The sequence below is a fragment of the Ptychodera flava genome, chromosome 18 (genome assembly GCF_041260155.1).
Source record: "Ptychodera flava strain L36383 chromosome 18, AS_Pfla_20210202, whole genome shotgun sequence".
NCBI lineage: Eukaryota > Metazoa > Hemichordata > Enteropneusta > Ptychoderidae > Ptychodera > Ptychodera flava.
In genome coordinates this window covers 36,594,408-36,622,014 of record NC_091945.1, presented here as the reverse complement: position 1 = coordinate 36,622,014, position 27,607 = coordinate 36,594,408, and the positions used below count along the sequence as shown (strand labels likewise).

Sequence of the window (27,607 nt, the reverse complement as noted above, 5' to 3'; positions counted from 1 at the left end):
ATTAAAATATGTCATGAATTTTATTAGCGTGAGACATGAATTTTTATGCAGTACTATATGCTACAAAATAATTTTATGAAGTCAGAACTAATATAAGAGACATTAAAGTTGAAAATCTGAGATAAGTATGCCCTGTGGATATAACAGGGATCATGTAATCTTTCGATTAATTTTAGAATTGAGAACCTAGCAGCTCAGGTAAGGTTTCACAACATATCGTATTATATATAATATGTAATTGGTAAATAGAGAAAATTCCTCAAGGATATTATGATTTCTGACTGTGTTCTGGAGAGTTGTAAAAATTTATAAATTATCATTTATATTGAATTATTACAATCAACATGAATATTGAATATTCATTAGAAATTTTTGATAAGTAAACATGCATGTGAATTTACATGATGGCACTACATCTGAGCAAGTGTTTTTGATTGACATCCATGACCACGGTGTAAGTAACAACTTACACTGAAATGCTGAATTCAATTTTATATACATAAATATTGTCCCTCATTAAGTCAGTTGATTGAGATACTGTTCGGTATGTTTGTATCAGAGTCCATCTGTAATGCAGTTCTACAAAAATGGAGGAATTACATATTATTGGAATTTTAAGAAGGGATTATGATTATGAATACATCTTGTGATAAGACAATGTTTGGAATCCCTACTTTTTAACAGTCAAATATCACACTAGCTCCAAAAATTAAACTCATTCTTGGCGTTAGCCTGTATTAAAATTTAAACGTGATGTACATGGTATGATATTGTTGATGCCGGGATGCTAGTCATGTCAAGAAAAGCAACAATTAAAATAAAAATGTATGTTAGAAACAGAAACAACTTTGAAGTTTGGTTGTTGTACTATTTAAACAAGCCTTAGGGTCAAGAATGTGGTTAGAAAGATCACTTGGTTGATATTTATCAAAGCTCAATATCATCAAGATTGTAATATCTTAGATCAGTTGAAGTGTGGCCTTTGATCTCTGGAGTGTAGTTTGGACAGCGAAAACAATTCTCCTCATTGTACGGCATGATTTGTAGAAACATAATACATCTCTGTGGAGTTGTGGATATTGTAATGGGATCCCATTTTTGTTGTTTAATCCCCATGGCAAAACTTGAAAAGAAGGAAATAAATCAAAATAGAGTTCGGATATGCCCACTGTGCATGTCATGCTGACAACAGTCTCCATTTGAATGTCTTTTGAGCACAGATGAAATGATTCAAACAGACTTCTAGACATGATTTGAACAGACTTTGAGATATTGAAAGAAAAAGAAATTAAATCTATTAGTACTAGTCATGTGTATGAGAGTGTCAATACATCCTCCAGCACAAAATTTCATATGTGATTATCTTAAAAGACATATATCTGATATTAAATACTTGCTTTTTGTTCAGAAAAACTAGGTAATGCTTTTTGTTCCAATTTATGTACATTCAAAAACATAAATTTTGCTCATACCAGGGACAGTAATTATGTAATCAGCATAATTATTGAATCATAGATAGATTACCTGTTTAACTCCGTCAGTTTTATCTTCTTGTAAAGCCACTGACATAGCAATTATAGATCATAACATGACTAAATTTAATGAAATGTGGATTGCAGTATTGGCACATCAGAATCATTGTAACTTATACATTGTTATGTGTACTCATAGTTTGTCTATTCCATCACCTTTCTTAAAAACCCTCCTAACTTTAATGTCAAATTGTATTATCATTGATATTTTTTATCAATCTGTCTAGATTGAAGCCTACTTGTACTTATTTATTTCTAATGCAAGAAATATTCATATCATTGGTTGTTTAAGTGATGGTTATAACCAATGACTAGATGTTCCGGTACCAGTACTCTATCTGTACATGTATGGCATATGATGTGTTGGTACAACACTAGCACTTCAACACAGTGAAGCCAACACACTACAACAAACAGTGTACATGTATTTCTTGACGTGCTGTCCCAGGTTGAGCTAATCGTAATGGTTAGGTGTAATAGAATACATATAACTTTCTGCATTCTGTCCATCCATCAATACAACGTAGAAAGAGACTGATAGTGGCAGGATATAATGGTTTGTTGTTCTCGTAAAAAAATCCAAATTAATAATCTTCACTGTCACACTTCTTAGACTCATATGTAGCAGCAATAATACCGTATGTATCGGAAAAGACCACAGGTAATTATGCAGAAATTGAAGTGATAATGTCATTGTAAGCAACTGACCCACCATCCAGGTATCTGGTTTTGATGCAGGAATTTTGTAAAGTAGGACAATAAAATTTTATTGTATTTTGCGTAGTTTCGCATCTTATATTGAAGTTACACATACCTATAAAGATATATGTTTAAAAAGTCCCTAGACATGGATTTTTATTGAGGAAAGTCAAATTGGAAGCTGGCAAGATAATATTTGATGGCTGTCCTGGAATCATAAAATTTAATGAATATGTAAACTAGCAGATGAAGAAATGGTGTCATGCAACAAAATTTTGTATCACATCTTTTATATACTGTTATATATACACTGCAATGAATTCATCTTGATTGTAGGATTCACTGTCTGTGCCTATCTGATGCAGTCAAGACTGGAGGTGCAGACAGCAATCCATACATATCAAGATGTCAGTCAGTGAATCCCTTCAGGACTATTGATAAAATATACATGTACTACAACAGATTTCTTTCTATGTTTGCACACCTCCAACACATGTACACATGTGTGCATGTCAATTCACTTTTTGATTTGACCCAGTGTAATTGTCAGACATTCATTTTGTCAAGAATGATTTGTCCAGAACAACATGGATACAGGCACATTGGAAGCAATTTCCAATGTTGTGATAAAAACAGTGCTGTGTGACTTTGTTTTGAATGTCTATTATAGTGAAAAAGTTGCTATGTTTTTGAAAAATCATATTTTCATTTCTTCAACAACATTTTTACCATATGAATAAGTTTAAGGATTAACTTTCAGTGGGATGATTTCAAAGTTCTGAAAGGAAAATATCACACAAAATTTAGCTGTTATCAAATAACAATAAACAAGTATTTCTACATGTTGGTTAGATTGCCAGTTTGATCTACATGTCAATGATGATAGACTTCAAAGCTGTACTATAGTAGTGTGACTCTGTTAGAAATTAAACATGCCACAAATTCAACTTTGCCCTCTATGCCCTCTCACAACTGTTGCAGCAATTACATGTATTTCAATATGCTGTGAGTCTTTCCACATTTACCAAAGGAAACTCTATTAACTAGTATTTACAGACACAGGGTTTTAGTTTAGTTGACTGAGAATTACACATGTATAATTTTTAATAAATAGGTAGGAAACTAACCTTTTATGTCAGAGTGTCTGGTAATTGGTTTCAGTTCTAGTTGATAAATCAAGAAAGTCCCATACATGAATTTTAAATAACATGAAAACACAAACTGTGTTTGTACTTTGTAGCCACTAGTTTCATGTATGTACAATCAGCTCATGGCTAGTGCTAGGAAGGTGCTTGTGTTGAACTACAACAACTTGTTGTTGTGTGCAGTGCTGATTAAACCAAGCCACCTTGGAGGGCAGATTTTAATTACCATGCGGAGAGCTTTTAAATCATCCGGGAATTTCAGATTTTAATGACCCATGGAAATAATTACCTGCAAACCTCCATTACTTTGCTTTATGTTTTCCCATTTGTATGAAATGGCCTTGTTTGGACTTTTGACCTTTCAATTCCAAGTCATGCATGAATTTGACAGAAAGTGGCCATTGCACATAGCAATAATGTAGCCTCTATCCAGTGAGTTAATGCTTTAGACACTCGTCAATGTCTTGCTTTGGGTAACTGGTCTATTCAAATGATAATGGGGATGGTGATTACGGACAAACATTACATCTACTTTATTGTCAGTGTACTATACCAGTGCATCTTTGTGGCTTGATAAACAGAGAGAATAGAAATCTCATGTTAGATGTCTTAAACAGTAATTGAGTCTGATTGAATGGTTTCATTCAGCTTGATGCAATAATTGATACATTATGTAACAGTAAAAGTCACCTCATTTACTTTGTGTCACAGCAACTTGGTTTCAAATACATGTACTTTTATCTTCTTAAGACATGCTGGCAAATTCTTTAATATCACTCTTCTATAACATTTCATCAGGCCGACTTTGACTGTGTTAATACTTTCATACCAGCATTCCACAAAATAATTGTGACGTTCCTAAAGTGTAAAGTTGAATGTCAAAACCAATAGAACTGTAATACCATAGACAAGATGTGATGCTGTCTGGACAAAATGAGAAAGTTAATTATTGCATGATTTCAGATAATTCTCTACTTTAATATCATGATAATGTTGATTTCTATGTGCAGTGATGTCATTTAATGGCACCATTTACATGTTACCAAATTTACATGTATATACTGTTATTTGTCAACAAATTCATGATATGACATCATGGTATTTACAACCATCTGTAGCAAATAAACATTTTTATCCAGGTTTTCAAGTTCAAGATCATTTATGCAATTATGCTACAAGCACATGGAAGTTACAGATACTTGATCTCAGTCAATGTTGCTGGTTGCTTGCCGTCCATTGTACATGAAGTAATGGAAAGCGCCCATGCAGATACACTTGATAGTCAGTCAATAATTTCATGGACAAATCTCAATTACCCTAAACTGCACAATGTTTTGACAGCTTGAAGTAGTGCTACTGTTTATCTTTACATCAGGTTAAAAAGGCCTGTGGAATCTCTTTTATGTTGGCATGTAAACACAAAGGTGGTTGGAAATTGGATAGCTCAGGTGTTGACTATACCAAGCGGTAACTGTTCTATGAGGATATCATGTTTCTAAGATACAAGTCACAACAATGCATAGGTCCAATTTGAGTAAACCAACATGCATTTGTTTGTTGACTCGAAACCCAAGCTACAATTCTCCGATGGCTTCATACACTTATAGAAAAATATAGAAATCATCATATTACTGATATTTTTCTATCAAAGCTTCACCTTAGTAAAACATGTTGACAGACTGTACCTTGTAATTTTTAAAACCTTTCTGTGAACATGTCTTTCAGTCTCAATCTAGAAATGAACAAACACCCGTACACATGTGCACCATGTATGGGTATAGCAACAAGAAGACAGTATGTGATTGGACAAGCAGATGCAATCATTCACTGGACCAATATACTTTAACTATAATCTTACTGCTGAAACAAACCACAGGGTGAAATAACGATGATAAAAAGATTGATGTTGGAAGTTGTCTAAAGGAAAAATAAGTTTTACTCAACCATTACGATCCCTTCACATTTACGAGGTCATGTTTTTTGTATGGCTTCACTAGCAAAAGTTTCAGGATTACTCAACACTGGTGGCGCTGCGCTATCGCTTCCCCTGCACTTTGAGAATCATGAATCAGGTTTGTCTCCATAATCAAATGAGATCCTTGTATTTGAGAACAGGCTTGAGCTGTAAAGCATCCAAACTCCAGGAACACTCATAAATATCAGCAATGATGTCAAATACCGGTAGCATACTCTTAATTGGTAAATTTCAGAAAATAACATTATGTTAAATGTTGAGATAATTCTTATTGTAATTTCAAAATCTTTATCATAGTCAGCCATACAATGTAATTTTGCCTGAGATGATGCTTACATATATTTAGATTTCAACCATTCATGAAAAGTATTTTGTACAAATCTATTTTAACATGGTCAAACATTTAGTTCTTTCAGTAACGTTAATATGATGAATAGGTATCAAGCTCAGGGTACCGATACATAGTATGCACATCAAAAGTGAAAGAACTTTTGCACAAACTATCCTCAAAGAAACTTCAAACCAGTGTTTCACAAAATCAAGAATAAAATCTAGGGTGCACCATGCAAATATTGGTCATAGAAAAACAAATTGCCTTAAATTAACCAATATATGAAATTCAATATGGCCACTCTTCCTGTTTGGAAAAATTGCAGTTTTCATTTTCAGAAAGACAAGACACTGAAAGGTTCATTTACTCCAAAAGCCTTATTAAAAACAAATCCATAAAAGCACTAGATCAGAAAAGTATAAAAATGAAAGTCCAACTATCTCTTCCTACGGTGCATCCTAACTTTACTTGCAACTCGTTATGTTCTAAAATTTTTCACGAATGTGTTTTGCTCATTTCTAAAACTTACGCAGGTATGTAAATGAAGTTTTCTTTAATTTGATGTCAAAGAATTAGTTTTCTGTTGTGCATATCAAAGAAATCAGATTATGACTAAGGAATGCTTCATCATTCTGCCATTATTTCCATAGTGATATAATTTGAATTCTAGGTGTTGTCATTGCGAGAAATGTTGTGAATTTGTAATTTATGTAGTTAAAAATTTGTCTTGAATGTCTACATTATTCGCTGTCTTGATAATTTTATATGATACTTTCTGCCACATCTACATAAAAAGCCTTAAGTAATGCCTAAGATACATGTACTATTACTGTTGTTCTGAAATAAACCTTGGTTCTCTAAGTGCTGTCATATGAATATCGCCCTCACAGTCTGTCTGTATGATTATTTGTTTTCACCCATAGTGAATGCGATATCATTGCAAAGCTGATGCACTGTACAAAATAATTATTAATCATTTAAATCATAGCAGTCATCCATTAAAAACTTTAATTACCAACATAGTGAAATTCAGAAATGATATAGTATCTATTTTACGACTCTATGAATTTCAAACATCCAAAACAATCAGGTTGATGGAAGTCTGATGTCGTCTTGAGACTCAGGATCATGGTCCTTTAGTGTCCATGACAACAAAGCCTGTTATTTAATTTGTTCAATTAAAACCCTCTTTACTTAACTATATAATGAATTTTAGGAATGATAAGGAATCTGTACTACAGCTATATTATTTTGTAGACATGAAAACAAAAAGTTAATGAGTGAGGAACAGACATCTTCCTGTGATGATGTGAATGCATTGATGACAAGAGAAGCCTGTGATTGAATTTTGTCCATGTTGAGTTGTAAGTCACACCCAGTATAAGATTACCAAGTCTATATTGCATTGTTGCCTTTACAGTTGACATCCATTGTTGTCTTTCTGGCTAATATACCTAACATTCAAGTATTCTCAGACTGTGCAAGTATTGTGTTTGCATTAAGACGTCTGTGTAGTTTGCATACCATCACCTCAATACAGTCATGGTCCAATTTTATACACACCAATGTTTGGCCGTCTCTGACCATTTGCCACCAGTCTTACACAACCTTAGCTGCTATTGGTCTGTGATGTTGTAATGCAAAGTTTTAGCTGATTTCACACCTAATTAACAGTGAAGAGTTGCATTCCAATGTGTAAGGTTTCACCTGCTGTGTCGAACTGAGTTTGCATTTAGTCTGTCAACAAATGCTCTATGTACTTCTCAAGAAAGAATGCAGTCATTCACTTTTCAAATGCCTCTGAACCTTTAAAAGAATTTCAGATTATTTCAGAAGATAAAAGATGTTTAAGTTATGAGTGCCTATGGTCAATTCTTTCATTGCTTTTGGAGTTTTGAACTCTCTTTTCAACTCTGATGCGATGCCACAAGTTTCGCTTAGATTGATCAGTAAACGGCTTTGTGCGTCTCTAACAATAAGTTCCATTATCTGCGGATCAGACTGTGGACAACAACTTCCTTTCTCACAAAAGGCGGGCAAACAAATGCAATAATAGGCAACCTGAACGCTGCTGCTGGCCGTTAGAAAGTGAGTGTTGTCCCGTGTCAGTGTGTGGGATCCATGTAAAGTTGATCTGAAGGTTGATGTTGTAGCATGTTTTTAAGAATTCTGCAATGTTGGCAAGCACACCAGACAAAGGTAATATTACACATTATACCTCCTACTGGTGTAATTCAGTGAATTTTTACACTGTCATGCAGAGCTCCGTAATGTGTGCTGCTATTGTGTTAGCCTTATATGCAGTCCATACTCTGTGTTGTTTGATGCCAACGTCTACCCCTGCTACAGAAGAACTGGTCATAAAATATCCCATTGGATAGTACTCCTTTATTGCCTCACATACTCTACAAACTCCTTTTTACCACAATACTTTGCCATCGGGATTGGTGTGTAGATTTGTTAACGTTTTAAGTTCCTATGCAAACTGCTATACTTTTAAGAGACATCTATGTCATCCCTTTTCACTCAGCTTATAGAGGAGGCCACCAGTATAGTCAGGGCTAAAACAGAATGTGACAAATGCAATCACTGAAAGACATTCTAACACATAACATGCATTTTGCAAAGCTGGGTATTCTATAGATCAGACCAGCTGCACACATACTCAGACATGAAAACAAGCCACTAAGAGGTTAATCAACATCACAAAGGGATCAACCTTGGCTGAGTTCTCTAGGGCCGTATCCTGTACAGTTCTCGTGTCCATTCATAGTGTAGTTACTGTACTCATATGTGTGTGTATTGTAACCTAAGAAACCGCATATGTCCATCTATTACAACTACAAAATGGAGTTCACAAGTTTGTAATCCTTATATACGTGTAGCAATGCAAAATTTTGTGTTCTATTCAGTAATTTTATTTCTGTAATTCTTATGATCTCAGAGTTTTAGTACCAACATTTGTTGTGTGGAAAATGATGTCAGAAATGGCATTTTTGCTTGGTTACTGAGAAACTTTGAAACAGAGGCCAATAAGACAGAAACGATGACACACATGTAAATGAATTGGATCAATATTGCATGGATGACAGGCATTATCACTTCTTGTATCGCAACACCTACCAGTAGTCAATGAATTGTTGTGTTGACGTTTTGAAGGACTGATAACATGTACATCAAAGCCGCTGTTGACGGTCACATAGCAATGAATGGGACATTGCTACACAACATAGCAAGTTCTTGAACTCTGACAGAGGTTGTAAACTCTGAAACTGTTTGCTCTGTCAAAAACAACTATTGATATTATAGTGAACTTAGGTAGATCAAGGCTAATGACCCTTGTGGGAATCTGTTAATTCAACAATGTGTGCAGGGTCAAGAGTATGAACCAAAATAAAATCAATGCACATGTATTCATACAGATTACAATTTCGTTAAACAACAAGATCCTGTACAAAAACTCACTAAAGAAATGTTATTTTCAGAAGAAGTAAAAATGAATTATATACTTATACTGCATATATTTAATGTCAGTCTGTTAGAATGGAAATATTCTTATTCAAAGGTCTTCAATGAAAAGCTGGAAAAAGGGAACAAGAGGATAATTTATCAGCATGTCAGTCGTGGGATTTGCAATGCACACACAGGACAGCTTTGACCTCCATTAATACCAGTGACCTCAGAACAATGCGACTCATAAACACCAGAGAACCTGTATAGCGACCTCTCTTAATGTTTGGTTTACCAGTAAGCAATCATTATCATAGTGGATGATGATAAAACCACACTATTGCTACCAGATGACTGTGCAGGTCGCTGTTTCTGTATGTTGTCTGTAACATATTAGATTGAAGTATTGAACTGAACTGATCACCACACACACACAAGGAATAAGGGACTTCAAGGGACTTCAGTAAGTACACTTAAGGATTTCTCATTCCTGGTTCACTCAGTGTCACAGGTAAACATTCCTAGAAACTTTATGACACCTAGATTGTGTTATCAGATTCCAACCTACATAGTGTTGACATAGGATTGTTCATAAGCAATATTTAGTTCATGACAACATACTTTGAAAATTTGGTGATAAATCTGGTAAAACTTAATGTAAATAGGAATTCTTGATATCTGTATATTGATTGTAGAGATACAGTGCAGTTTTTGTGTTATGATAAGCACCATTTTGTTGAAAAGCTATGCTGTGCCATTTATGAATTGATTTCACAGTGTGAAGTTCATTGCTCAGTCAACCAGTAATCATGGTGGAAGCTGACTTGTAAAACAGTGGCATCAGTACTGTTGGTAATGAATGTAGTTCTAATGTTAATATGTATGGTTATCAGTGAAAAACATTACCTTTATTTCATGGACTTTATACAGATACATTCTTTCCAAACCAGAGCATATCAAATTTTATGTTTGTTTTGAAATATTGTCAGAGAATTTCCTAGCAATACGTTTCCTAAGTTATTGCTACATCCATGTGGGTTTTTTTCCGTGAGCAGACAGCAGTGATTTATACATGAAAAAAATTCCAATTTATTTTACCATGTAAACCTACACAATTAATCCAATGCACAAACTGTCTACACATAACATGTATCTTACCAACTGAATATGCTCATAACTTTCTCACACAGCAACAAAAACATAGCCACTCCACAGTTTTGGCTGAACTGACAAAACAATAGATGTGTGATCTTGTGGTTATGTTTATTTTATGATGACTTTTGATACTGGGTGGCTGTGTAGTTTTGAAACCTATCCCCATGTCACACTAAGAGACAAATCATGACTAAATTTAGTTGAGTCGTGATTATCAGGTGTACTATCAGCGTAGGGTTGGAATTTATCCAACTTTCAGTGAACAGAATTTATTTCCTGTTGCTGGCCTGACTTGACCTTTGAAATATGATTTGCCATAAAATTCATGGCCACCAAACATCATCTGATCCACAGTTGTAATGGAACTACCTGTCATTACCTTCATACTTCTAGTTTATGGTTTTACAAAGAATATACAGTCCACAATGACACGCAGTATTCACAATTTATATTCTTTGCCTTCAACAACAAGGACTAATTCTTTTTGTGTGGTGAGGTCATGAGATCATTTTTATGATAACTATATTGTTATTGTGTTTTATGTCAAAAGAACATCAAAACTTTCCTCAAAATAAAGATATGGGAAGACAAACTGCATCTTTTACATGACAAATAAGATAGTCAAATGTAAAACAATCACAAATTTATTCAGACTTTGGATTGTTCAAACAATGGAACATTACTGTTTCTGTCTAAAGTTCACTAAGTACTGAGATTAGCAGGCTCCAGCATATGTTCATGATTGACAAAGTCCATCCTTGTCACATCAAATACTGGAAGGCCAATAAGATAGTATTCATCTATAAAAAGTGAATTCATTAGTGTTGGTCAAGTGTGTAACATGAATAAGTGAAATTTCATTGTTACACAGAGTAGTGTACTTTTGATTGTGTACGTTTTTATGCTAAGAAAAAAAAAATTCTCTACCTTGCTTAGGCAACTTCATTCAATCAGTGCTAAGGTTATAATGTATACATTATACTGAAAAGACTTAGATTTCAGCTAGAGTGTAGGCAGGCAGTCTAGAGCCATTAGGTGATGGCAGCTAGGCAGGCAGTCTAGAGCCATTAGGTGATGGCAGCTAGATAGGCAGTCTAGGGCCGATCGTACATGTAGGTGATGGCAGCTAGGCAGGCAGTCTAGAGCCATTGGGTGATGGCAGCCAGCCAGGCAGTCTAGAACCATTAGGTTATGGCAGCTGGGCAGGCAGTCTAGAGCCATTGGGTGATGGCAGCTAGGCAGGCAGTCTAGAGCCATTACATGTAGGTGATGGCAGCTAGGCAGCAGTCTAGAGCCATTGGGTGATGGCAGCTAGGCAGGCAGTCTAGAGCCATTAGGTGATATATGGCAGCTAGGCAGGCAGTCTAGAGCCATGAGGTGATGGCAGCTAGGCAGGCAGACTAGAACCATTAGGTGATGGCAGCTAGGCAGGCAGTCTAGAACCATTAGGTTATGGCAGCTAGGCAGGCAGTCTAGAGCCATTGGGATATAGCGGCTTGGCAGGCAGTCTAGAGCCATTACATGTAGGTGATGGCAGCTGGGCAGGCAGTCTACAGCATTGGGTGATGGCAGCTAGGTAGGCAGTCTAGAGCCAATAGGTGATGGCAGCTAGGCAGGCAGACTAGAACCATTAGGTGATGGCAGCTATAGGCAGTCTAGAGCCATTAGGTTATGGCAGCTAGACAGGCAGTCTAGAGCCAATAGGTGATGGCAGCTAGGTAGGCAGTCTAGAGCCATTGGTGATGGCAGCTAGGCAGGCAGACTAGAACCATTAGGTGATGGCAGCCAGGCAGGCAGACTAGAACCAGTAGGTGATGGCAGCTAGATAGGCAGTCTAGAGCCATTGGCGATGGCAGGCAGCTAGGCAGGCAGACTAGAACCATTAGGTGATGGCAGCCAGGCAGGCAGACTAGAACCAGTAGGTGATGGCAGCTAGATAGGCAGTCTAGAGCCATTACATGTGCATGTAGGCGATGGCATGCAGCTAGGCAGGCTGTATAGGGCAGCCAGGTGATGGATGAGGAACTTGGCCATTCATAGTAAATGTAGCATATCTTTACCAATGTTTGATCTGTAATTTATCAATAGCTCAATGTTAAATCAAATGGCTAACCAATCACTTGGTCCATCAAGCAGATTTCAAGTGATTATTTCTGCCATGAATTCATTCATGCTGTCATTAAAATCCTTGTCACTGGTTTATAAAAAAAGGCATGATGAAAATTGAAACTGTTCCCCAGGATAGTTATCCTCAATTTGTAGATCAACGTGGTTGATATTTTATTTAATGAACTCATTCAGCAACATATTTGTTCCAGGTAGATTTCATCGAGTTTTAACTATTGTCGACATGTCAAGACAGTTATCTTCTGAATTAATGTCTTTGCCAGGAGACCTTAGTGCAAGGTTATGTTTTTATGAAAGGGACAGATCAAGTAATCTATCATTTACATGTAAATTCTAAGTTAACCAATAAGTTACTGTTAGTTTAGTCATTCCTTGAACTTTTAAACTCAGTACAGCAATGCTTAAGTCATACTTGCTGATAACTTTGAACTGGCTCAGCGTGTGGATGGTTTTAGATATCATATCACAAAAATAGAAATGAGAAATTTTCTGATATGCCTCTTCACTCAAGTCTCATGTCCATTCAAAGTGTTGTTGTTTACTGATGAAGGATAAACACATATGAATACTAGTATACCACTTTTACATAATTTTGAAAAAAATATCACAGGCTTATGGCTTATCTCAAAAACTCCAAAATTTATCGACATCCATTTCACTCAATTCTTCTATAGATCTACAGATCTCATTGTTTTCCCTTCTCAGTTTCAAAATATGTAGTTTCCATAGTAACATTTTAAAGGTATTCAGTCATGTTAATTAAATGGTCAGTATCACCCCGTCATGCTATATTCCCTTAGAGCTGATGTTTGTCATTTGGTTGTACCTATTTTTAGTCCATACAGCTGTTTGCCTATTTGATCAGCTTTAGCCGATACAATAGCCACTGGTTTCATTATAATTGTCCTCACAGTATTCTTGATACAATTTCGCGTTGGTCACTTCCTTTTCATTGGCAAAACATTACACTTTTGTATTTGTACCCAGTGCAAGATGTAAATAGCGTCCTTAAAATGTATTTACAACCTTTGTACTGTCCTTACCATATAAATTACCTTTTCAATTCTTTTTCTATTACTATGTTGATTTGAGACACAGAACTGATACTGTGTGGAGTCAAGTTTCCACTGCTTTGTAACATACTGGTAGAGTGGAGTGTTCTGAGAAACAAAAATAGATTTCTTGAACTTGTATGTCGGTAGAAGAGGAGAAGAATTTTTCACAATTGTTTTAGGAATAATTAATTGTGTGTTTGTCTGGGATAATTGATCATTGAAAGACGGAACTACAACCACTCACTTTTACTCATTATATTAAAAAAAAGCCAATGAATTTGCATCAATGTCAATCTTTAAATACATGCAACATTCTCCTGTATCATCCAAGTGGGTCCAGGTAACGGATAATAGACGTAAGTATTTTACTCTCAATTCATTGATCACAATGTCACAGAATGAGATCAGTATGGCCTTGAGGAAGATTTAACACAGCGATAATGCTGTAGATTTTAGCATTTACATAATCTCAGTAAATTCATGCTTCTTTATGGATGCCTGTTGCTCTGCATTGCTGTAGACCAAAGGAAATAAATGAGACCAGTTATAACATGAACATTTTTATACCTTTTAGCTTTTTCAGAATGTCGGTGAAGTAGGTGGTTTCTGTCCCAAATAACAAAGGCCGTGACCTCAAATTGCCTCAATAATAAAACCATGAATCAGGTCACTCAATTGAAACTAGAAACTTTGAAAGCTTTAAATCCATTGCTCTGTGAAATCTCCACTTTTGCATTGTCAGTGGTATCGGAACAGTTGTATTTTCATATTCATACAAAATATAATGTTGTAAATATTGTGTGATGTGTTTTTATTGTGTGTACGGCAAGATGACACTTTTAATCTCATTACTTGAATGCACCAGTCCTGATTGGTGTTGTTTTGCTGATGTCCGTCATTGATTGGCTAAGGTTCTATAGATTAATCCATTATCATTTCAGGGAGGGTAGGAATTTCTGAATGTGCTGTTGCATTGAGTTTTAAATTTAACATACGGACATGTGTGTCAGTGTAATTTTGTGTTATTAGTAGGTATGTTTCAAAATAACAGATATTTGGATGAGTAAATCTTTAAGAGAGGTTTGCAGGTGGCTCTGTGATGCTGGTCTTACCTGTGTAAAATGAGATAGCCCACTGAGAGTGAATACTATGGATAAGTCCCATGTTGTCATCTCCATTCATTTGTAGTACAATGCACAGTGATAAAATATCGACTCCCAACATCATTTCCTGATCACTCCATACTCTGGAATTATGCTGCCTATTCCAAGTGAAATTGGACAACTTGTCATCTTTAGCTTGCATAATTTAGGATAGTACATTACATCCTGATACAATGAGCCTGCGGAAAAGGAAGAAGCGATTGGAACGAATGCTGAAATGTCTGAGCCAAGCCGGTAAGCCAGTCTGAGAACTGCTGTTGTTACTTGTGTTCAGATATTGTATTACAAACAGCGGTGAAGGTATTGCTGTTATAGCTTCTGCTCTTATATGAATATTGAGTTGTGATGTGGTAGATGTCAGCAGTATAAAATTACTTGGCCCAGAATGTGTAGAAGTATGAAATTTTATGGTGCTAAAATACTACTCATAATTTTTTCTGAATGTTAATTACAATATTCCAATATTATTGCCGTAAATTGGTTTTTGGAATGGTATCCCTCGATAATATTTTGTATTCAGTTTTTTATTACAAGTTGTTTTAGTAAATATGTATGGGATATTTTTGAAATTAATATAGCATTATTAATATTTATGATATGCATTATCAACGTTGACATCTGACAAAATACTGAAAACATGTGAATTTGCATATGTTTTGTAGATGTAGCAATCATAATTTGATGTTATTGATTTCCTCTGAGCAGCCAGGACAAAGAACACAAAACTACTTATTAATACCGGCATTGGCTTTTGTTATCTCCATTGATGTGGCTACCAAAAAGAATCAGCATTGGCTTGGTTTCTCAAAGTTGATTTATTTTTGCTGTAAAAGGTAGAAGCCATTGTTGAATACAAAAACCAGTGAAAGGTCATATGGAAGTCATTTGGGATTGTTGTGGTATGATTGTGATGTATATGTTGGAGCTGATCACAGTCTAGTCACATAGTCCATATCTGAGTCATGTCAGTGCATTGTATTCTATTCACAGTTTACTTCAGCAAGGATCTGTTGTGTTGATAATCATTCTGTTCTCCCATGACCTATGCTCACCCTGTTTTGATATTTTCTCATAAAATTCAGACCTAAACTCTGATGACAGTTTTTGATACTTTCTCTTAAAATTCAACTACTGATATTTTTGTAGAGTGCAAACTAATTTGAAAGTGGTGGGAACATGAATAATTCTATTGAAAAGGAAAGTAGTATGAACAATTCAGCAATATCTTGAAGTGAAGGTTGTCAGAGGTTAATCTGTTGTTTTCAAAGTGTTTAGTCTGTACATTGTTGAACTCTTCCATTGCTTGGCTGAAAATAGAGTAACATTTGCCAGACCTCAGACTCTTTGTTGTAATGCTGTACAATTTGAAATGGGGGAGTAAATGTAGCCATTGAAAATTGCTGCTTTAAATGCTAATTTCAGCTAATCTCTTAACAACATCGGCTTTTTCTCTCTGTCCCTTCCAGCTCGATGCAATCCATCATATTGATCAGAGTCATCACAAATATATCCCTCAGACCTGGTCTTTTTGTAATCTTAGCCTTTGTAGAATATTTTGCCAGACAGATCTGGAAATTCCAGTAGGGCATCATAATGTGATACTGGAAATTTGATCCTTCCGATATGGAGCTATATACCTGATCTGTGGAGTGTAGATGTTGCTGGAGGTATCTGCAATTTGGATTTTGCTGGAAGCATTCAGTGGTTTTAATGGTTTCAATACAAAGCAGAGTTTCAAAGTGTAACCTGCCTATAGTGTGTTAATCCTTCAAGCAAAGTGCACTCACAACAACATAATGCAGTGCACTGTTCTGAACCTCTCTCTAAGCTAGGTGGTAAATAAAAGTTTGGTTTGTTACTCTTGTAGTTGAAGTTCCTACTTCATTGGTATCTAGAATTAATGCGTTGAATCATAACGACTGAATCAGATGTGCTTCTCTTGGTCATTTGTAAGAAAATGGCCAAAGTTATTGTCCTGTACATGCAGAAATAAATACCGGTCAAAATTCTCAAGTAAGTGTGAAAATGTTTTCACACATCTTTGCTACTCTAGTCAGTGTTATTTGGGATAAAAATACATGTAAATTGAATCAGTATTTCTCATAGAGTGACAAATGTCAGGTATGTTGAAAAGCTATGAATATTAAGTGAAATGCCTTATTGTCCATTGTTAATCACTAGGGGTCTGCCAATAATTCTGTTGATTCAAGTGTTGCAAGTAATGCAATATCGAACCATTTTCATTGGGAATAATAGGGACAAAATAATCTCACAAAAATAGTGTAACAGTAATATTTCCTTGTTACTTCTTGCAGCATACAAAGAGACTGCAGTACAGTGTTTAATTTGCAGTAATTGTTCTTTGAGAAAAAGCGTAATAATGAAAAACTGATATGCGGTGTACGTTTCTTCCTCTCATGACAAAACTGGAGTGATGATGTCATCGTTTGCATTGAATGAAACACAGACAGACGTTGCATTTACCAATCAATGGTGTCTTTTGATAACAAACAGATAAACTGATACAAATTGTCAACAAACCGTCAGGTTGCATTCATGAATTCAGAAGCAACCTAGATCTCCATTTGTGTACATGCTACATATGGTTCAATACTACAATGTTTTACTATCAATGAGCAAACGAGACAGATTGATAGCTATATTTGTTTGAAATACCAAATTTTCAAAGAAATCAATTTTTCTATTCAAGTATGCTTATTAGATGGAGTTCCCTGAGTAAATTGAAAAATGTAATATTATGTAATTCATTAATTTATGAAATCCTGCTGGCAAGTCTGTGGTCTAAATGAAGCTATTCACAGTACTATGTAATAAATGCAGTCCTGAATTAGTGATATTTCGTATTAGCATTTTGTAACTAACACTGTAATGAATATGGAAGTCGTAATTTTAGTGATACATTTGTTTTAGAATGAGATATCAAACTAGCTTGCACTATGGTATGTGTGTTTGTTGTTTTCAAAATAAACATCTTCTCCATAAACAAATCCAAGAAGTCACATTTGTAAAATCCATCAATTTAATTCTCATTCTTTGCTGTGTTTGAAAAGTTGTCTTGAAAATCAGAAAACACATCAAGAAAGCAAAGGTCTCTGGCTTTGCCATTCACACAGTAAACATTTTATAAATGACGTGGGAGTGTCTGTATTTATGGCAGTCTGAAAACACAACCCATGGCTGTAATTATTGTACACATACTTCTGTTTACTTGCTTGCCTTTGTTTGTCATTGAACACAGAAATAATGACATAACCTTTTCTAAGAATGCTGCTCTGAGTTGTACATTTTGTTAAGCTACCATACCGGTACATGTCTGTCAAGATAAGGATCTCGAAAGTGCATTTCTTTATTATATCTCATAATTTTACACATAAATTTCCTAATGCATTTATGAACAGTTTTACTATCATTCTTTGAAAAAATAATGGTTTGAGTATTTGTATTTATAGAACCAGCTGTTAAAAACAGACATGTGTACATATGTAAAACAATAAATGGAAAAGAGAAGAATGTTCATTTTATGGTATCTAGGCCTTTTTTCAGTGTCAAAGCTGAGTAACATACATGTACATGTAATTAAGAATTTGAAAAGAGCTTGTAATGAAGGCTAGTGGCTAGAATACTGTACAGGAAATGTTTTGAAGAATTCAGGTTAACCGTACTTAAAACCCAACACTGTTTCAGTATCCGTGCTACCTTGTCACAGGTATTGTTAAAGAAAATTTCAGAATAAATTGGAAATACAATTGTCTAATCCAGTTCTTAATGTTAAAGTATCACCATTAATTGTTAGGGGTCTTCGATATTGAAATTATGATTTATGTATTGAATTAAATACTGCAGTCTGAGATATAATATGCTGCAGGCAAAATTATCAGCTAGACAAAGATGGAAATTTATAGTGAAACCTACCATGTATCAATTTGGACAGCAAGTTCTTGTGTGAATATCATATAATGATATCATATGAGAAAATTCTGTGTAGTTATAGTTAACATACAAATCAACCTTGTGTTAAAATACAGTGACAGGAAATATGCTAATCCATTGTTTTCCAAATTTGAGTATGCAAAGAATGCACTGAATTTCCATGTCAACATAGGTGAAATTTATTTCCACGTAATGGTATAAAATTTGATTTGATAAAAGCAAAGCAAAGTAGACATTAATACGTAAGTTATTAAAAAGAACATTCCTGTCTCAACTTTCCTTTGTTATTCAGGATTTGTGTTTGAAATTAGTTTTTGCTGTTGAAATTACATAATAAAGCCACAGTTCAGAATAAAGTTTGGATGACAATAGTGCTGTCAGGCAGTGGCTTGCATTCTATGCTGTCTACATACCTTCATATTAGAGTAGCTTGTGTTCAATGTTACATTTGTTTGTCATACTCAGTGACTTATTTACTCTAACCAAAATGTTACTTTTGTTCTGCCAGGCTGAAATTGATTTTGTTTAAAACTGGAAAAAAAGAAACTTTCCCTATTGCTATCTGATTCATGTGAACATTGTACACATAAAGTGAATTGTGATGTTTACCTGCTACTGACTCAGAAATGTGTTTAGTTTTCATGTCTTGGAAGACCTTCAGTCGAATCTTATGAACCAACATCAAAACTATGGTATATAGGAATGTACATCTAGAAACTGCAAGGAACAATTTTTGTGGAACAGAAATGTGCACTGTTTGTCTGTTCTAAAAGTGTAACATCCCTTCAGTAAAAATATTTAACAAAAGAAATATGATTATTCAACATCAAGGTCATGCAGCATGATGTAAAATATGCAATGCATGTTTACTATTTGTGAGTTTATATATGTGTATGTGTGTGTATGTGAGGGGGGAGAGAGAGAGAGAGAGAGAGAGAAGAGGCTAGGAGATACTGTGGTACAGGTACTGTCAAGCTGGTCTGTCATAATGTAATTCTACACAGTGTATGTGGTTTACTGGTAAAACACTGGTATGCACAGGGATGGCAGAAAACTTTCCAGTTCCAAACCTCAAGGAAAACATTGTGTATTCCTGTCATGTAATGGCAGTTCTGTGTTAATAATGACTAAACCTTGTCTGATATCTATACATCCCTGTCCTGTCATTAAAAATTTACAAAATTACACAGGTTTGATCACAATAACAAATGCTTGCTGTAAACATGGTACACTAATTCATTTATTTGTATCCACTTCATGGTTCTCCAATTTTCACTGACTGCATATCCTAAAATAATTAATTAAGTTGTAATTAATTTGATATTTCAAATCAATTGACATGTACAGACAAAACACAGTACTCACAGAGAGGCAGTTCAATTAGAAATATTCTATGCATTTCAATTTTAAGGATTGTATACACCAGTATATGTGATTGAAAAATATTATCTGTCACATGAATATTAAAATTTTGGTAATGACTTATTGGTGCCTGGCTCACAGTGTTGAAGGTATCATATTTCACAACATTGAAAAAAAATCATTATTGTGTTTATGGGTATTATTTTATAGTAACAGTTACAACCTTGCAACACCTCATCAGGGAAAAGTGAATTTGCGAAAATGTTCACTTGGCACATTGTGTGTGGTGGACACTCTCTGCATGCTAATTGTATATCTTGAGAATGAAAACACCTACCTTTATGTTTGATCTTTGCTGTATTCTGTGGTATTTTCATTTCAAATGATGTACAATTGATTTCTTCCAATATCACACAGTGAAGAATGATAGATGAAAACAAAATATTAAAGATGCTTCTATAAAAACAGAATCTATGAAGTTTTGAATACCAATTATTTGGACCTTGCTCTTAGTGGTAAAGTTTTAGCAATACCCATATACGGTAGTATCAATGGTTAGAATGTTAAAGCTATGGCAAGCACTGTATCCTCTGCTGCATGTCCTTTGAGAAATCTATGCTGTAATTGTAAAATTTCAACCCAGGATATTAATTCAAAGCATTTATCATGAAAATCATATCACTACAGTGGTATTATATGTCACTGTATCATGTAAAATATGGCTATTTCACTCATCAGTCATACTGACTATGGTATTATTTAAATGTCATGATGTATTAAAGTTATAATTTCATTCTTCATGATACCATCAGTTGGCATCAGTAAGACTTGAAAAGCTCTGTGCAGCCATTTCCCAGATAACAATGCAAGGGAAATCTAGTCACAGAAAATTGTAAAATTCATGGTCAGTAGATTGTCCCTTTGATTTTTCCTTGCTAGTCTGCCTACCTGCTGTAGAAATCAGTGAGGAAATCAACACAAGTTGAAGAATACATTATAAACAAACAGATACCGTATTTACATGCGTATCTTGCCATGATACAGAAAATTAATTATCCAAAGTAGATATTGATGCAAATTAGGAAAGATTGATGTACTGTGCTTGCATCATCTCAGCTTCCTTCAGTGTATACCATTGGTGCTTTGCAAACTGTATCACAATTTATATTGTAAGGCCAACAAGGCCTTCAATTAAATGTAGAATTGTACATATATAATACAGTTGATGTTCATTTATCAAACACTAGTTTTAGGGTTTGATAGTAATACAGTTACCCTCTACAGTATAATACACATATCTACTTTTATACTGTATAGAAGTTATCTTTAATAGAGGATGGAACAAAATGATAAAACAAATTTTTACATTCAATATTGTATCTATTTAAACTCTTTCCATTTCTTAATACATTATCTTGTTGAGACATAAAAATTGTAAACAATGATTCGCATATCATTTAGAATCTTTGTTTGATGTGTGATGATACATTTGATTCAGACATGAATCTATCATTCAATATAAACAAATCATATTTGCATAGCTCTGAAGAGATACTCTCTTCAAATTTACCACTGCCAAAGATTATCAACGACACCTTTCCTGCTTATTTTGTACATTGCTTTTTGTTTGGATCCATAACTGCAGGTCATGCTAAAACTTTCTGATGCGAAATTAATATTAAGTTTATATGAATCAATGATGGGAATTGCGTTCCGTTCTGTTATGTCAATGCCAATTTGTACATTGGTTACCAGTAACTGTAGCCTGTTGGTACTGCAACCCCAGTGTGACACTGATGTGAAAGATCTCACAATGTAGCTGAAATATTGAGGTTTATGTCAACTTTAATATCAATGTGTATGACAGGAATGAAGTTTTCAAATTGCAATCGTAAGAGGAAGGCAATTTGATTTGAACTGATCAACACTGAACAGTGTTTCTTATCAAATTAGTATTGTAGATTTAATATAGAAAGAAGGTGACCTAGCTGTTTGCATCACTGTGCTTCAACTGAATTTTACTCATTATTGTTGTTTTCATATATTCCAGCATTTACAAAGTAGATGTCAAGTGGCTTTCTAGTCAAGATTAAGTCACATACATTCATTTCCATGGCAACATAATGGCACTTTATTGAAAATCTCCAGATGGGAAAATGTTCTCAAAATGTCTTATCAATTTTTCTTTTTTGAGTGGAAACATGACACACAGACAAATCCATCCCTTTCCTAGACACGTTTAACCAAAAGTTGCAGGTAAAACCAAACCTGGTCTTCTTATTTGTAGTTCAAAGTTGGAATTTTGCAGCATTTATTCCACAGTTGAATCAACAGGGATATTGAATTATGGTCTTTGAGTGATGTGACAAAGCTTTTTAATTTTAGAGCAATATACATACTAAATATTTTGTAGACTTATCAGCGAAACCTAAAGTCCCCTCTTCTGTGTTGGTTTGAAAAATTCATCACAGAATTTGAATCATGGAATGTGATCAAAACCTGTAGTGACAATGTGATATCAACAGTGCTATGGGCAAAAGGTGAATGAATAAAAAACCTAATATATGCAGCTCACATAAACAAAGACCATATATTCTCCAATCAACTTTGACCCTGATCTGTCTGTATACTGTATTATGTTGGTTCATAATATGTTATAACACCTTCAGGCTTCTGTACTTCCAAAGATATACTTGAAAGGAAATATAATGTAACTTTTCCAAAGCGATACCTATAAAGAGAAAAAATAAAATATTATTTGATCACATTCAGTGGTACAGACATGTGGCTCAAGTGAATGAAGAAAGACAATAAAATTTACGATAACCAGCCTGGCTGTATTATTGAAAACTTTCAAAATGATAATGTACATGTAAGGCAAAACATCAGAGATTTCCAATGAACAGGGATTTCCAGAACAGTAGGGTAGAGGTCAAAGGTCAGCTCAGACAAAGCTAAGAGTATTGAATCTATTTGGAATACTGTAGTGACTCCACAATTGATGGTAACAAGTGAATTTCATTCATATTTTGCATTGTATCCAGCATGTCAATCAGAATTTTAAAAGCTCTGGGTCAACTAAACATCTGTCATCTATGTCCTCCCATGTAATTATGTGTCTTTTTATAAAAACTCCAAACCATCTGTGATTTATAAAGACAATTTGATGAAAGAGAATATAAGCTTTGATGTGAAAGCAGATTTTTCACATGAAATAATCAAATAGAATTAAAGCAAATGCAGAAAATAATGTTCTTTTGTCATAATTTTGCAGAAAATAATGATACAGTTACCATGGTACCCAGTCAATTAAAAGTTGTTCGTTTTGTTGTTCACAAAGCACAAATTCAGCAAAATTACATCAAACAATTGCAAGTTACCCACTCTGTGGATTCCCTATATTGCAATGGCACTTGCCGCAAACTTTCATTGTGAAAATCATTTCTTTTTGAAGCTCTGAAGTCAGTTTGAATCATTGTAAATGATGTGAGTTATTTGTCTGAGTAGAATACAATATGTATATTGAAGTAATTTGATTCAGTTCTATAAATAACATTTTTAAAAATCAATGCTGAACTTTGGGATTAAACGTGTAGTTTGTTTGTACCCAAACATAAAATGTTGTTCAGGAAACGAAATGAGTCAACTGTGTGGGTTTTGAATGGAAACTGTCAGTGTTACTGGATACTATGCTCTGTGAAGGTAAGATGTAATCTAGGGAAGGTGTAATGTTGTGTTGGTCATGAATACACTTGATGAATAATCAATACTACTAACACCAAGGCATTGAATTTTACCCTGTCTGGTTTCCTGGACACCTGTACTATGTGTAAGAAAATCACCTAGACACTCTGGTTACACAACTAGCTATTGAACTGACTACATGACATCAGCGGCAGAAATAGACTGAGAAATTGATGAGATTGTTGTCGTTTCAATGACCTTTCCTGCATAAATTATTTGATAATGAGATGATATTTGAAAACAAAAAATGCTAGATCATAATAATCCTATACCTTATATAAACCCTATTCAAAGTAGTATAATTATTTATATCATCTTATGATAGTTGTTTATTATATTTGTGTTTGCAGATACTACATATATATTTATACACTTATATACATGTATGTGGTATACATACTTACATACATACACACACACACACTTGTAATATCTATGACACAGAAAGCAAAAACAATTTGTTTAAACAAAGGTTTGAATTTTCACATCATTTTACCATGTAGAAATTGTGTTAGAAATTAGCTGATAGTTCAGTTGTGCAGTAATTCAGTTCTACAACACATGTATACAGAGGGAAGTTCTCTAGACTGACACTATCTAGGACAAGTGAATTTGTAATTGCAGCATAGTCAGTAAATAAAGCTGGAAATTGGTTCATATAACAGTCATAAAATATACATTCAAGGTGTAATATTTGTTCAATATTTACACAAAACTTAGAATTACAGTTTTAAAAAGGCAGTTTTAAACGACATTTTATTAACAACTTGATGTAATGAAGGTAACTACCGGTATTAGAATGTCTACTAGTCAGAGCTTTATTCCATAATGAATACAAACTGTAGATCACAAATGCATTGATATACTTCCTACATGGCATATGTTTCATACATGATTAGATTTGTAGATTTGCTAAGGTATGTTAGAATCCTAATGGTTTGCTGAGTTGCTGCTTGGATAATCCATGATGTCACCAAGTCCTGAAATATAATCCTTGTTTTTATCAGATTAATTTTGATAAATACATTGTCAGAACATCAACATCAACTGATAAACAAGATCAGTTTGTGTCATTGAAATTTCAGTCGATATCATATTCCATCTCACATAGTTTTCTTAGTTCTGTAGGTTGTCAATCAGTTTAATCTATAACTTCTATTCATTGTAAGTATGTACCACTACCAATATTATTTGGCAAAAGAATGTCTGAACCATAATTAATTTCATTTCACAAAAGCATATTTTAAATGGTAATTACAGTCGCAGTCCTGATGGACATTGATTTCTTGTCTGTGTAATGTGAATTCAGATGAAAATAGGCAGAGATAGACTTGCTAATGTACTTTGAACACTTACACATTAGAAATCTCAACATCAATCAACATTACCCATTGCTTGAAATAGCCACCATAATCAAACTCAGATCAACTTTTCATACTTTGCTGAGGGGAATAAGGCAAGAATATCATTCTTGCCTGATATCTGATCTATGTATTGCCAGAATTGCTTCAAACTAAATACAAGTGTGTTACAGACTTAGATTACAAAGACAGACCGTTGTGTCCTTCTGTAACTATTAATGTCAAGACCAAACATATTAGAGAACCTTAGTGTCTTGACCAAAACTTTCCTCTTTGGTTTATACCCTATTTAAGTCAGATCAATAATTTCTATTAGTGCAAAGTCAGAATAATTCTACCGGTATGGCCAATCTTCAAAATCAATGGATTGTTCAGGTGATTTAGTTTCCTACAAACTGATGAAAAAAATACTTTTCAACCAGCTGATTTCTTGATTATGATACTGATTAAAAGCAAAGCAAATGTAGTAATTGTATGAGAAGTCACCATAGTAACTTGTAACTTGACAGTAATACAGTAACCATGGCAACAGACAATTGATTATAGAAATTATCCTAGCACATGATGATAGCTGTGCAAAATTTCAATGTAATGAAAGTTGCTAGGACTGTGCTTGGCATGAGCTGTGTTTGAGTAGGGTTGAGCAGATAACATTTTATGGATGAGTATGCTATTCATTTTAAAATTACTATTCAGCCACAGAACTGACCTTTGACCCTGTCCTACTTTCTTTCACTCTTTGCTTAGATGCATTCATCATGTCCCTGACTCATTTTCTAGTGATTACAAATATATCTGTACAAAATAAATGTCAAGTTGCATCAAATTATGTGCAGAGACTGTGAATCCAGCAGATACTGTATTCAAAGGATTCATCTGCAGCATTAGACCCCTAGAGCTATCTCACAGTACCTGGATATGTGTAATGATATCATAGACAGTACAAAGCTAACATCTCCATGCATCTTGCAACTTTGATATTATGTCACCCATTTGCTGTATTTGTTTTATTTATTTGTTAACATTGAGTATATTTCAATGTTTGAAAGTGCAATGGTTTAATCCACATTATATTCCAGTTCGTACAAATTGACTGATAAATGTTAGTTTATACAATGAAAATGCCTTTGTCAGGAATAGATTTTTTGCATATTGTTTACCAACATGCTATGCACATGATAGCATTACCATGTCAGTATTTGTAAAACAATAAGTAGCTCAACACTCATTTATAATCAGGTTCATGAAGAATTCAGAGGCAGAGAAAGTAGACTTGTGTTTTGATGATATACTGGTACCTGCTCAATCCAACATTTATTTCATCTCAGCATTCTAAAACATAAGAGATGACAGGAAATTTGCAGTACCTTTGAATCTTGTCACGGCTGGTATTCATTGATGGGCGTGATAATGTGAAACAGCTAGAAAATCAGCTGATTTTATGACGGCTTGGGTATTGCAATGTAGTGTGGAATGCATGCATGGTACTATGGTGATTAGAAATGTAAGTGGTGTGCAGAAATCAATTACATGTTATAATGAGATTGAATTGCTGGAGATTTAATGGCTGATATATGACGGCAGTAAAATGGAAAAGTGAATGGGATACAGCACCTATGTGATAGATTATGATTAGTCTAGATGTTGGTCATTGCCAATGTTTCATTGTCTGTATAGTGTAAAGTTCCAAGGTTGCTGTGATAAATATCTGTCAGATCTAATTGGTCAGTGTTACTTTGATATGTAATGAGGCCAATATTTACTACTTCAAGGCGTACTCTTTCAGTTTATGGCTTTTACTACAATACACTTTCTAAAAGACTTCTGTTTAACCACAAGCACAAAGTGCTTGAGTATTCCTGTAGATGAATTTAAATGACCCAATTTTTATCGAGAAACATTTATATTTGTTTGATATCCACCATGAATTATGGCCAAGGTTTGCTTGACATTAAAACTGTCATTATAAGCCCTATAGTGTTTGGTAGCATAGACAATTGCAACAAGCATGATTTTGAACATTTGCCCTGTACCTTTTCTCATTACTTTTTAATTGATTGATTTAGTTCAGGATCATTTTTTGTTTCATTCTTAGACCAGTACTCCTTTGTTTGTTTGTTTGTTGTTTGATATGGATCATTCCTCCCCTGATTACATGTGAAAGGTGTGATGGATTACATGGGTATGAAAGGCAGGATGGACAACTGTGTATGCTTCACTGTTGTTTTCATTTTGGTCATTGAGAGTAACCCTAGAATATCAGGTTATTGTTACAACAGAAATTATCCAGAATATTACTAGAATATCCGTATTAAAGTAAATCTTGGCGCTGGCAGAAAGTAGGTCACATCTGATATGAATTGACAAGTGACAGTCATCAGTAGTTGTACATTCTGACTTTCATTGATTGAAGCTTTCTGTGTTTGCTGTTAAGTAGTTACGGATCACTATAAGTCATACATACAGACCCATTCATACAGACCCAGGATGAGATATTCATTCAATTTTGTGGCTTCATTTCACATGACTGCACCTTGTACCGGTCAAAGTGAATATG

At 34.5% G+C, this 27,607-nt stretch overlaps 1 protein-coding gene across 13 annotated transcripts in view; it reads left to right on the top strand.

Moving 5' to 3' along the window:
- Positions 1-27,607, top strand: part of LOC139117510 (arf-GAP with GTPase, ANK repeat and PH domain-containing protein 1-like) — a 108,107-nt gene that overhangs the window by 40,490 nt on the left and 40,010 nt on the right. For 2 of the 13 annotated variants that reach the window (XM_070680700.1, XM_070680697.1), the window contains exon 1: positions 14,640-14,866. The exons of 6 other annotated variants lie outside the window; for them this stretch is intronic. In XM_070680700.1, coding sequence (XP_070536801.1) covers positions 14,806-14,866 — 61 coding nt within the window. In that variant the 5' untranslated portion in view covers positions 14,640-14,805. Of the gene's footprint in view, positions 1-7,742; positions 7,882-9,439; positions 9,596-14,639; positions 14,867-27,607 lie in introns of those variants that run through there. 5 more of the 13 variants (XM_070680692.1, XM_070680698.1, XM_070680701.1 and 2 more) reach the window with 5 other exon arrangements.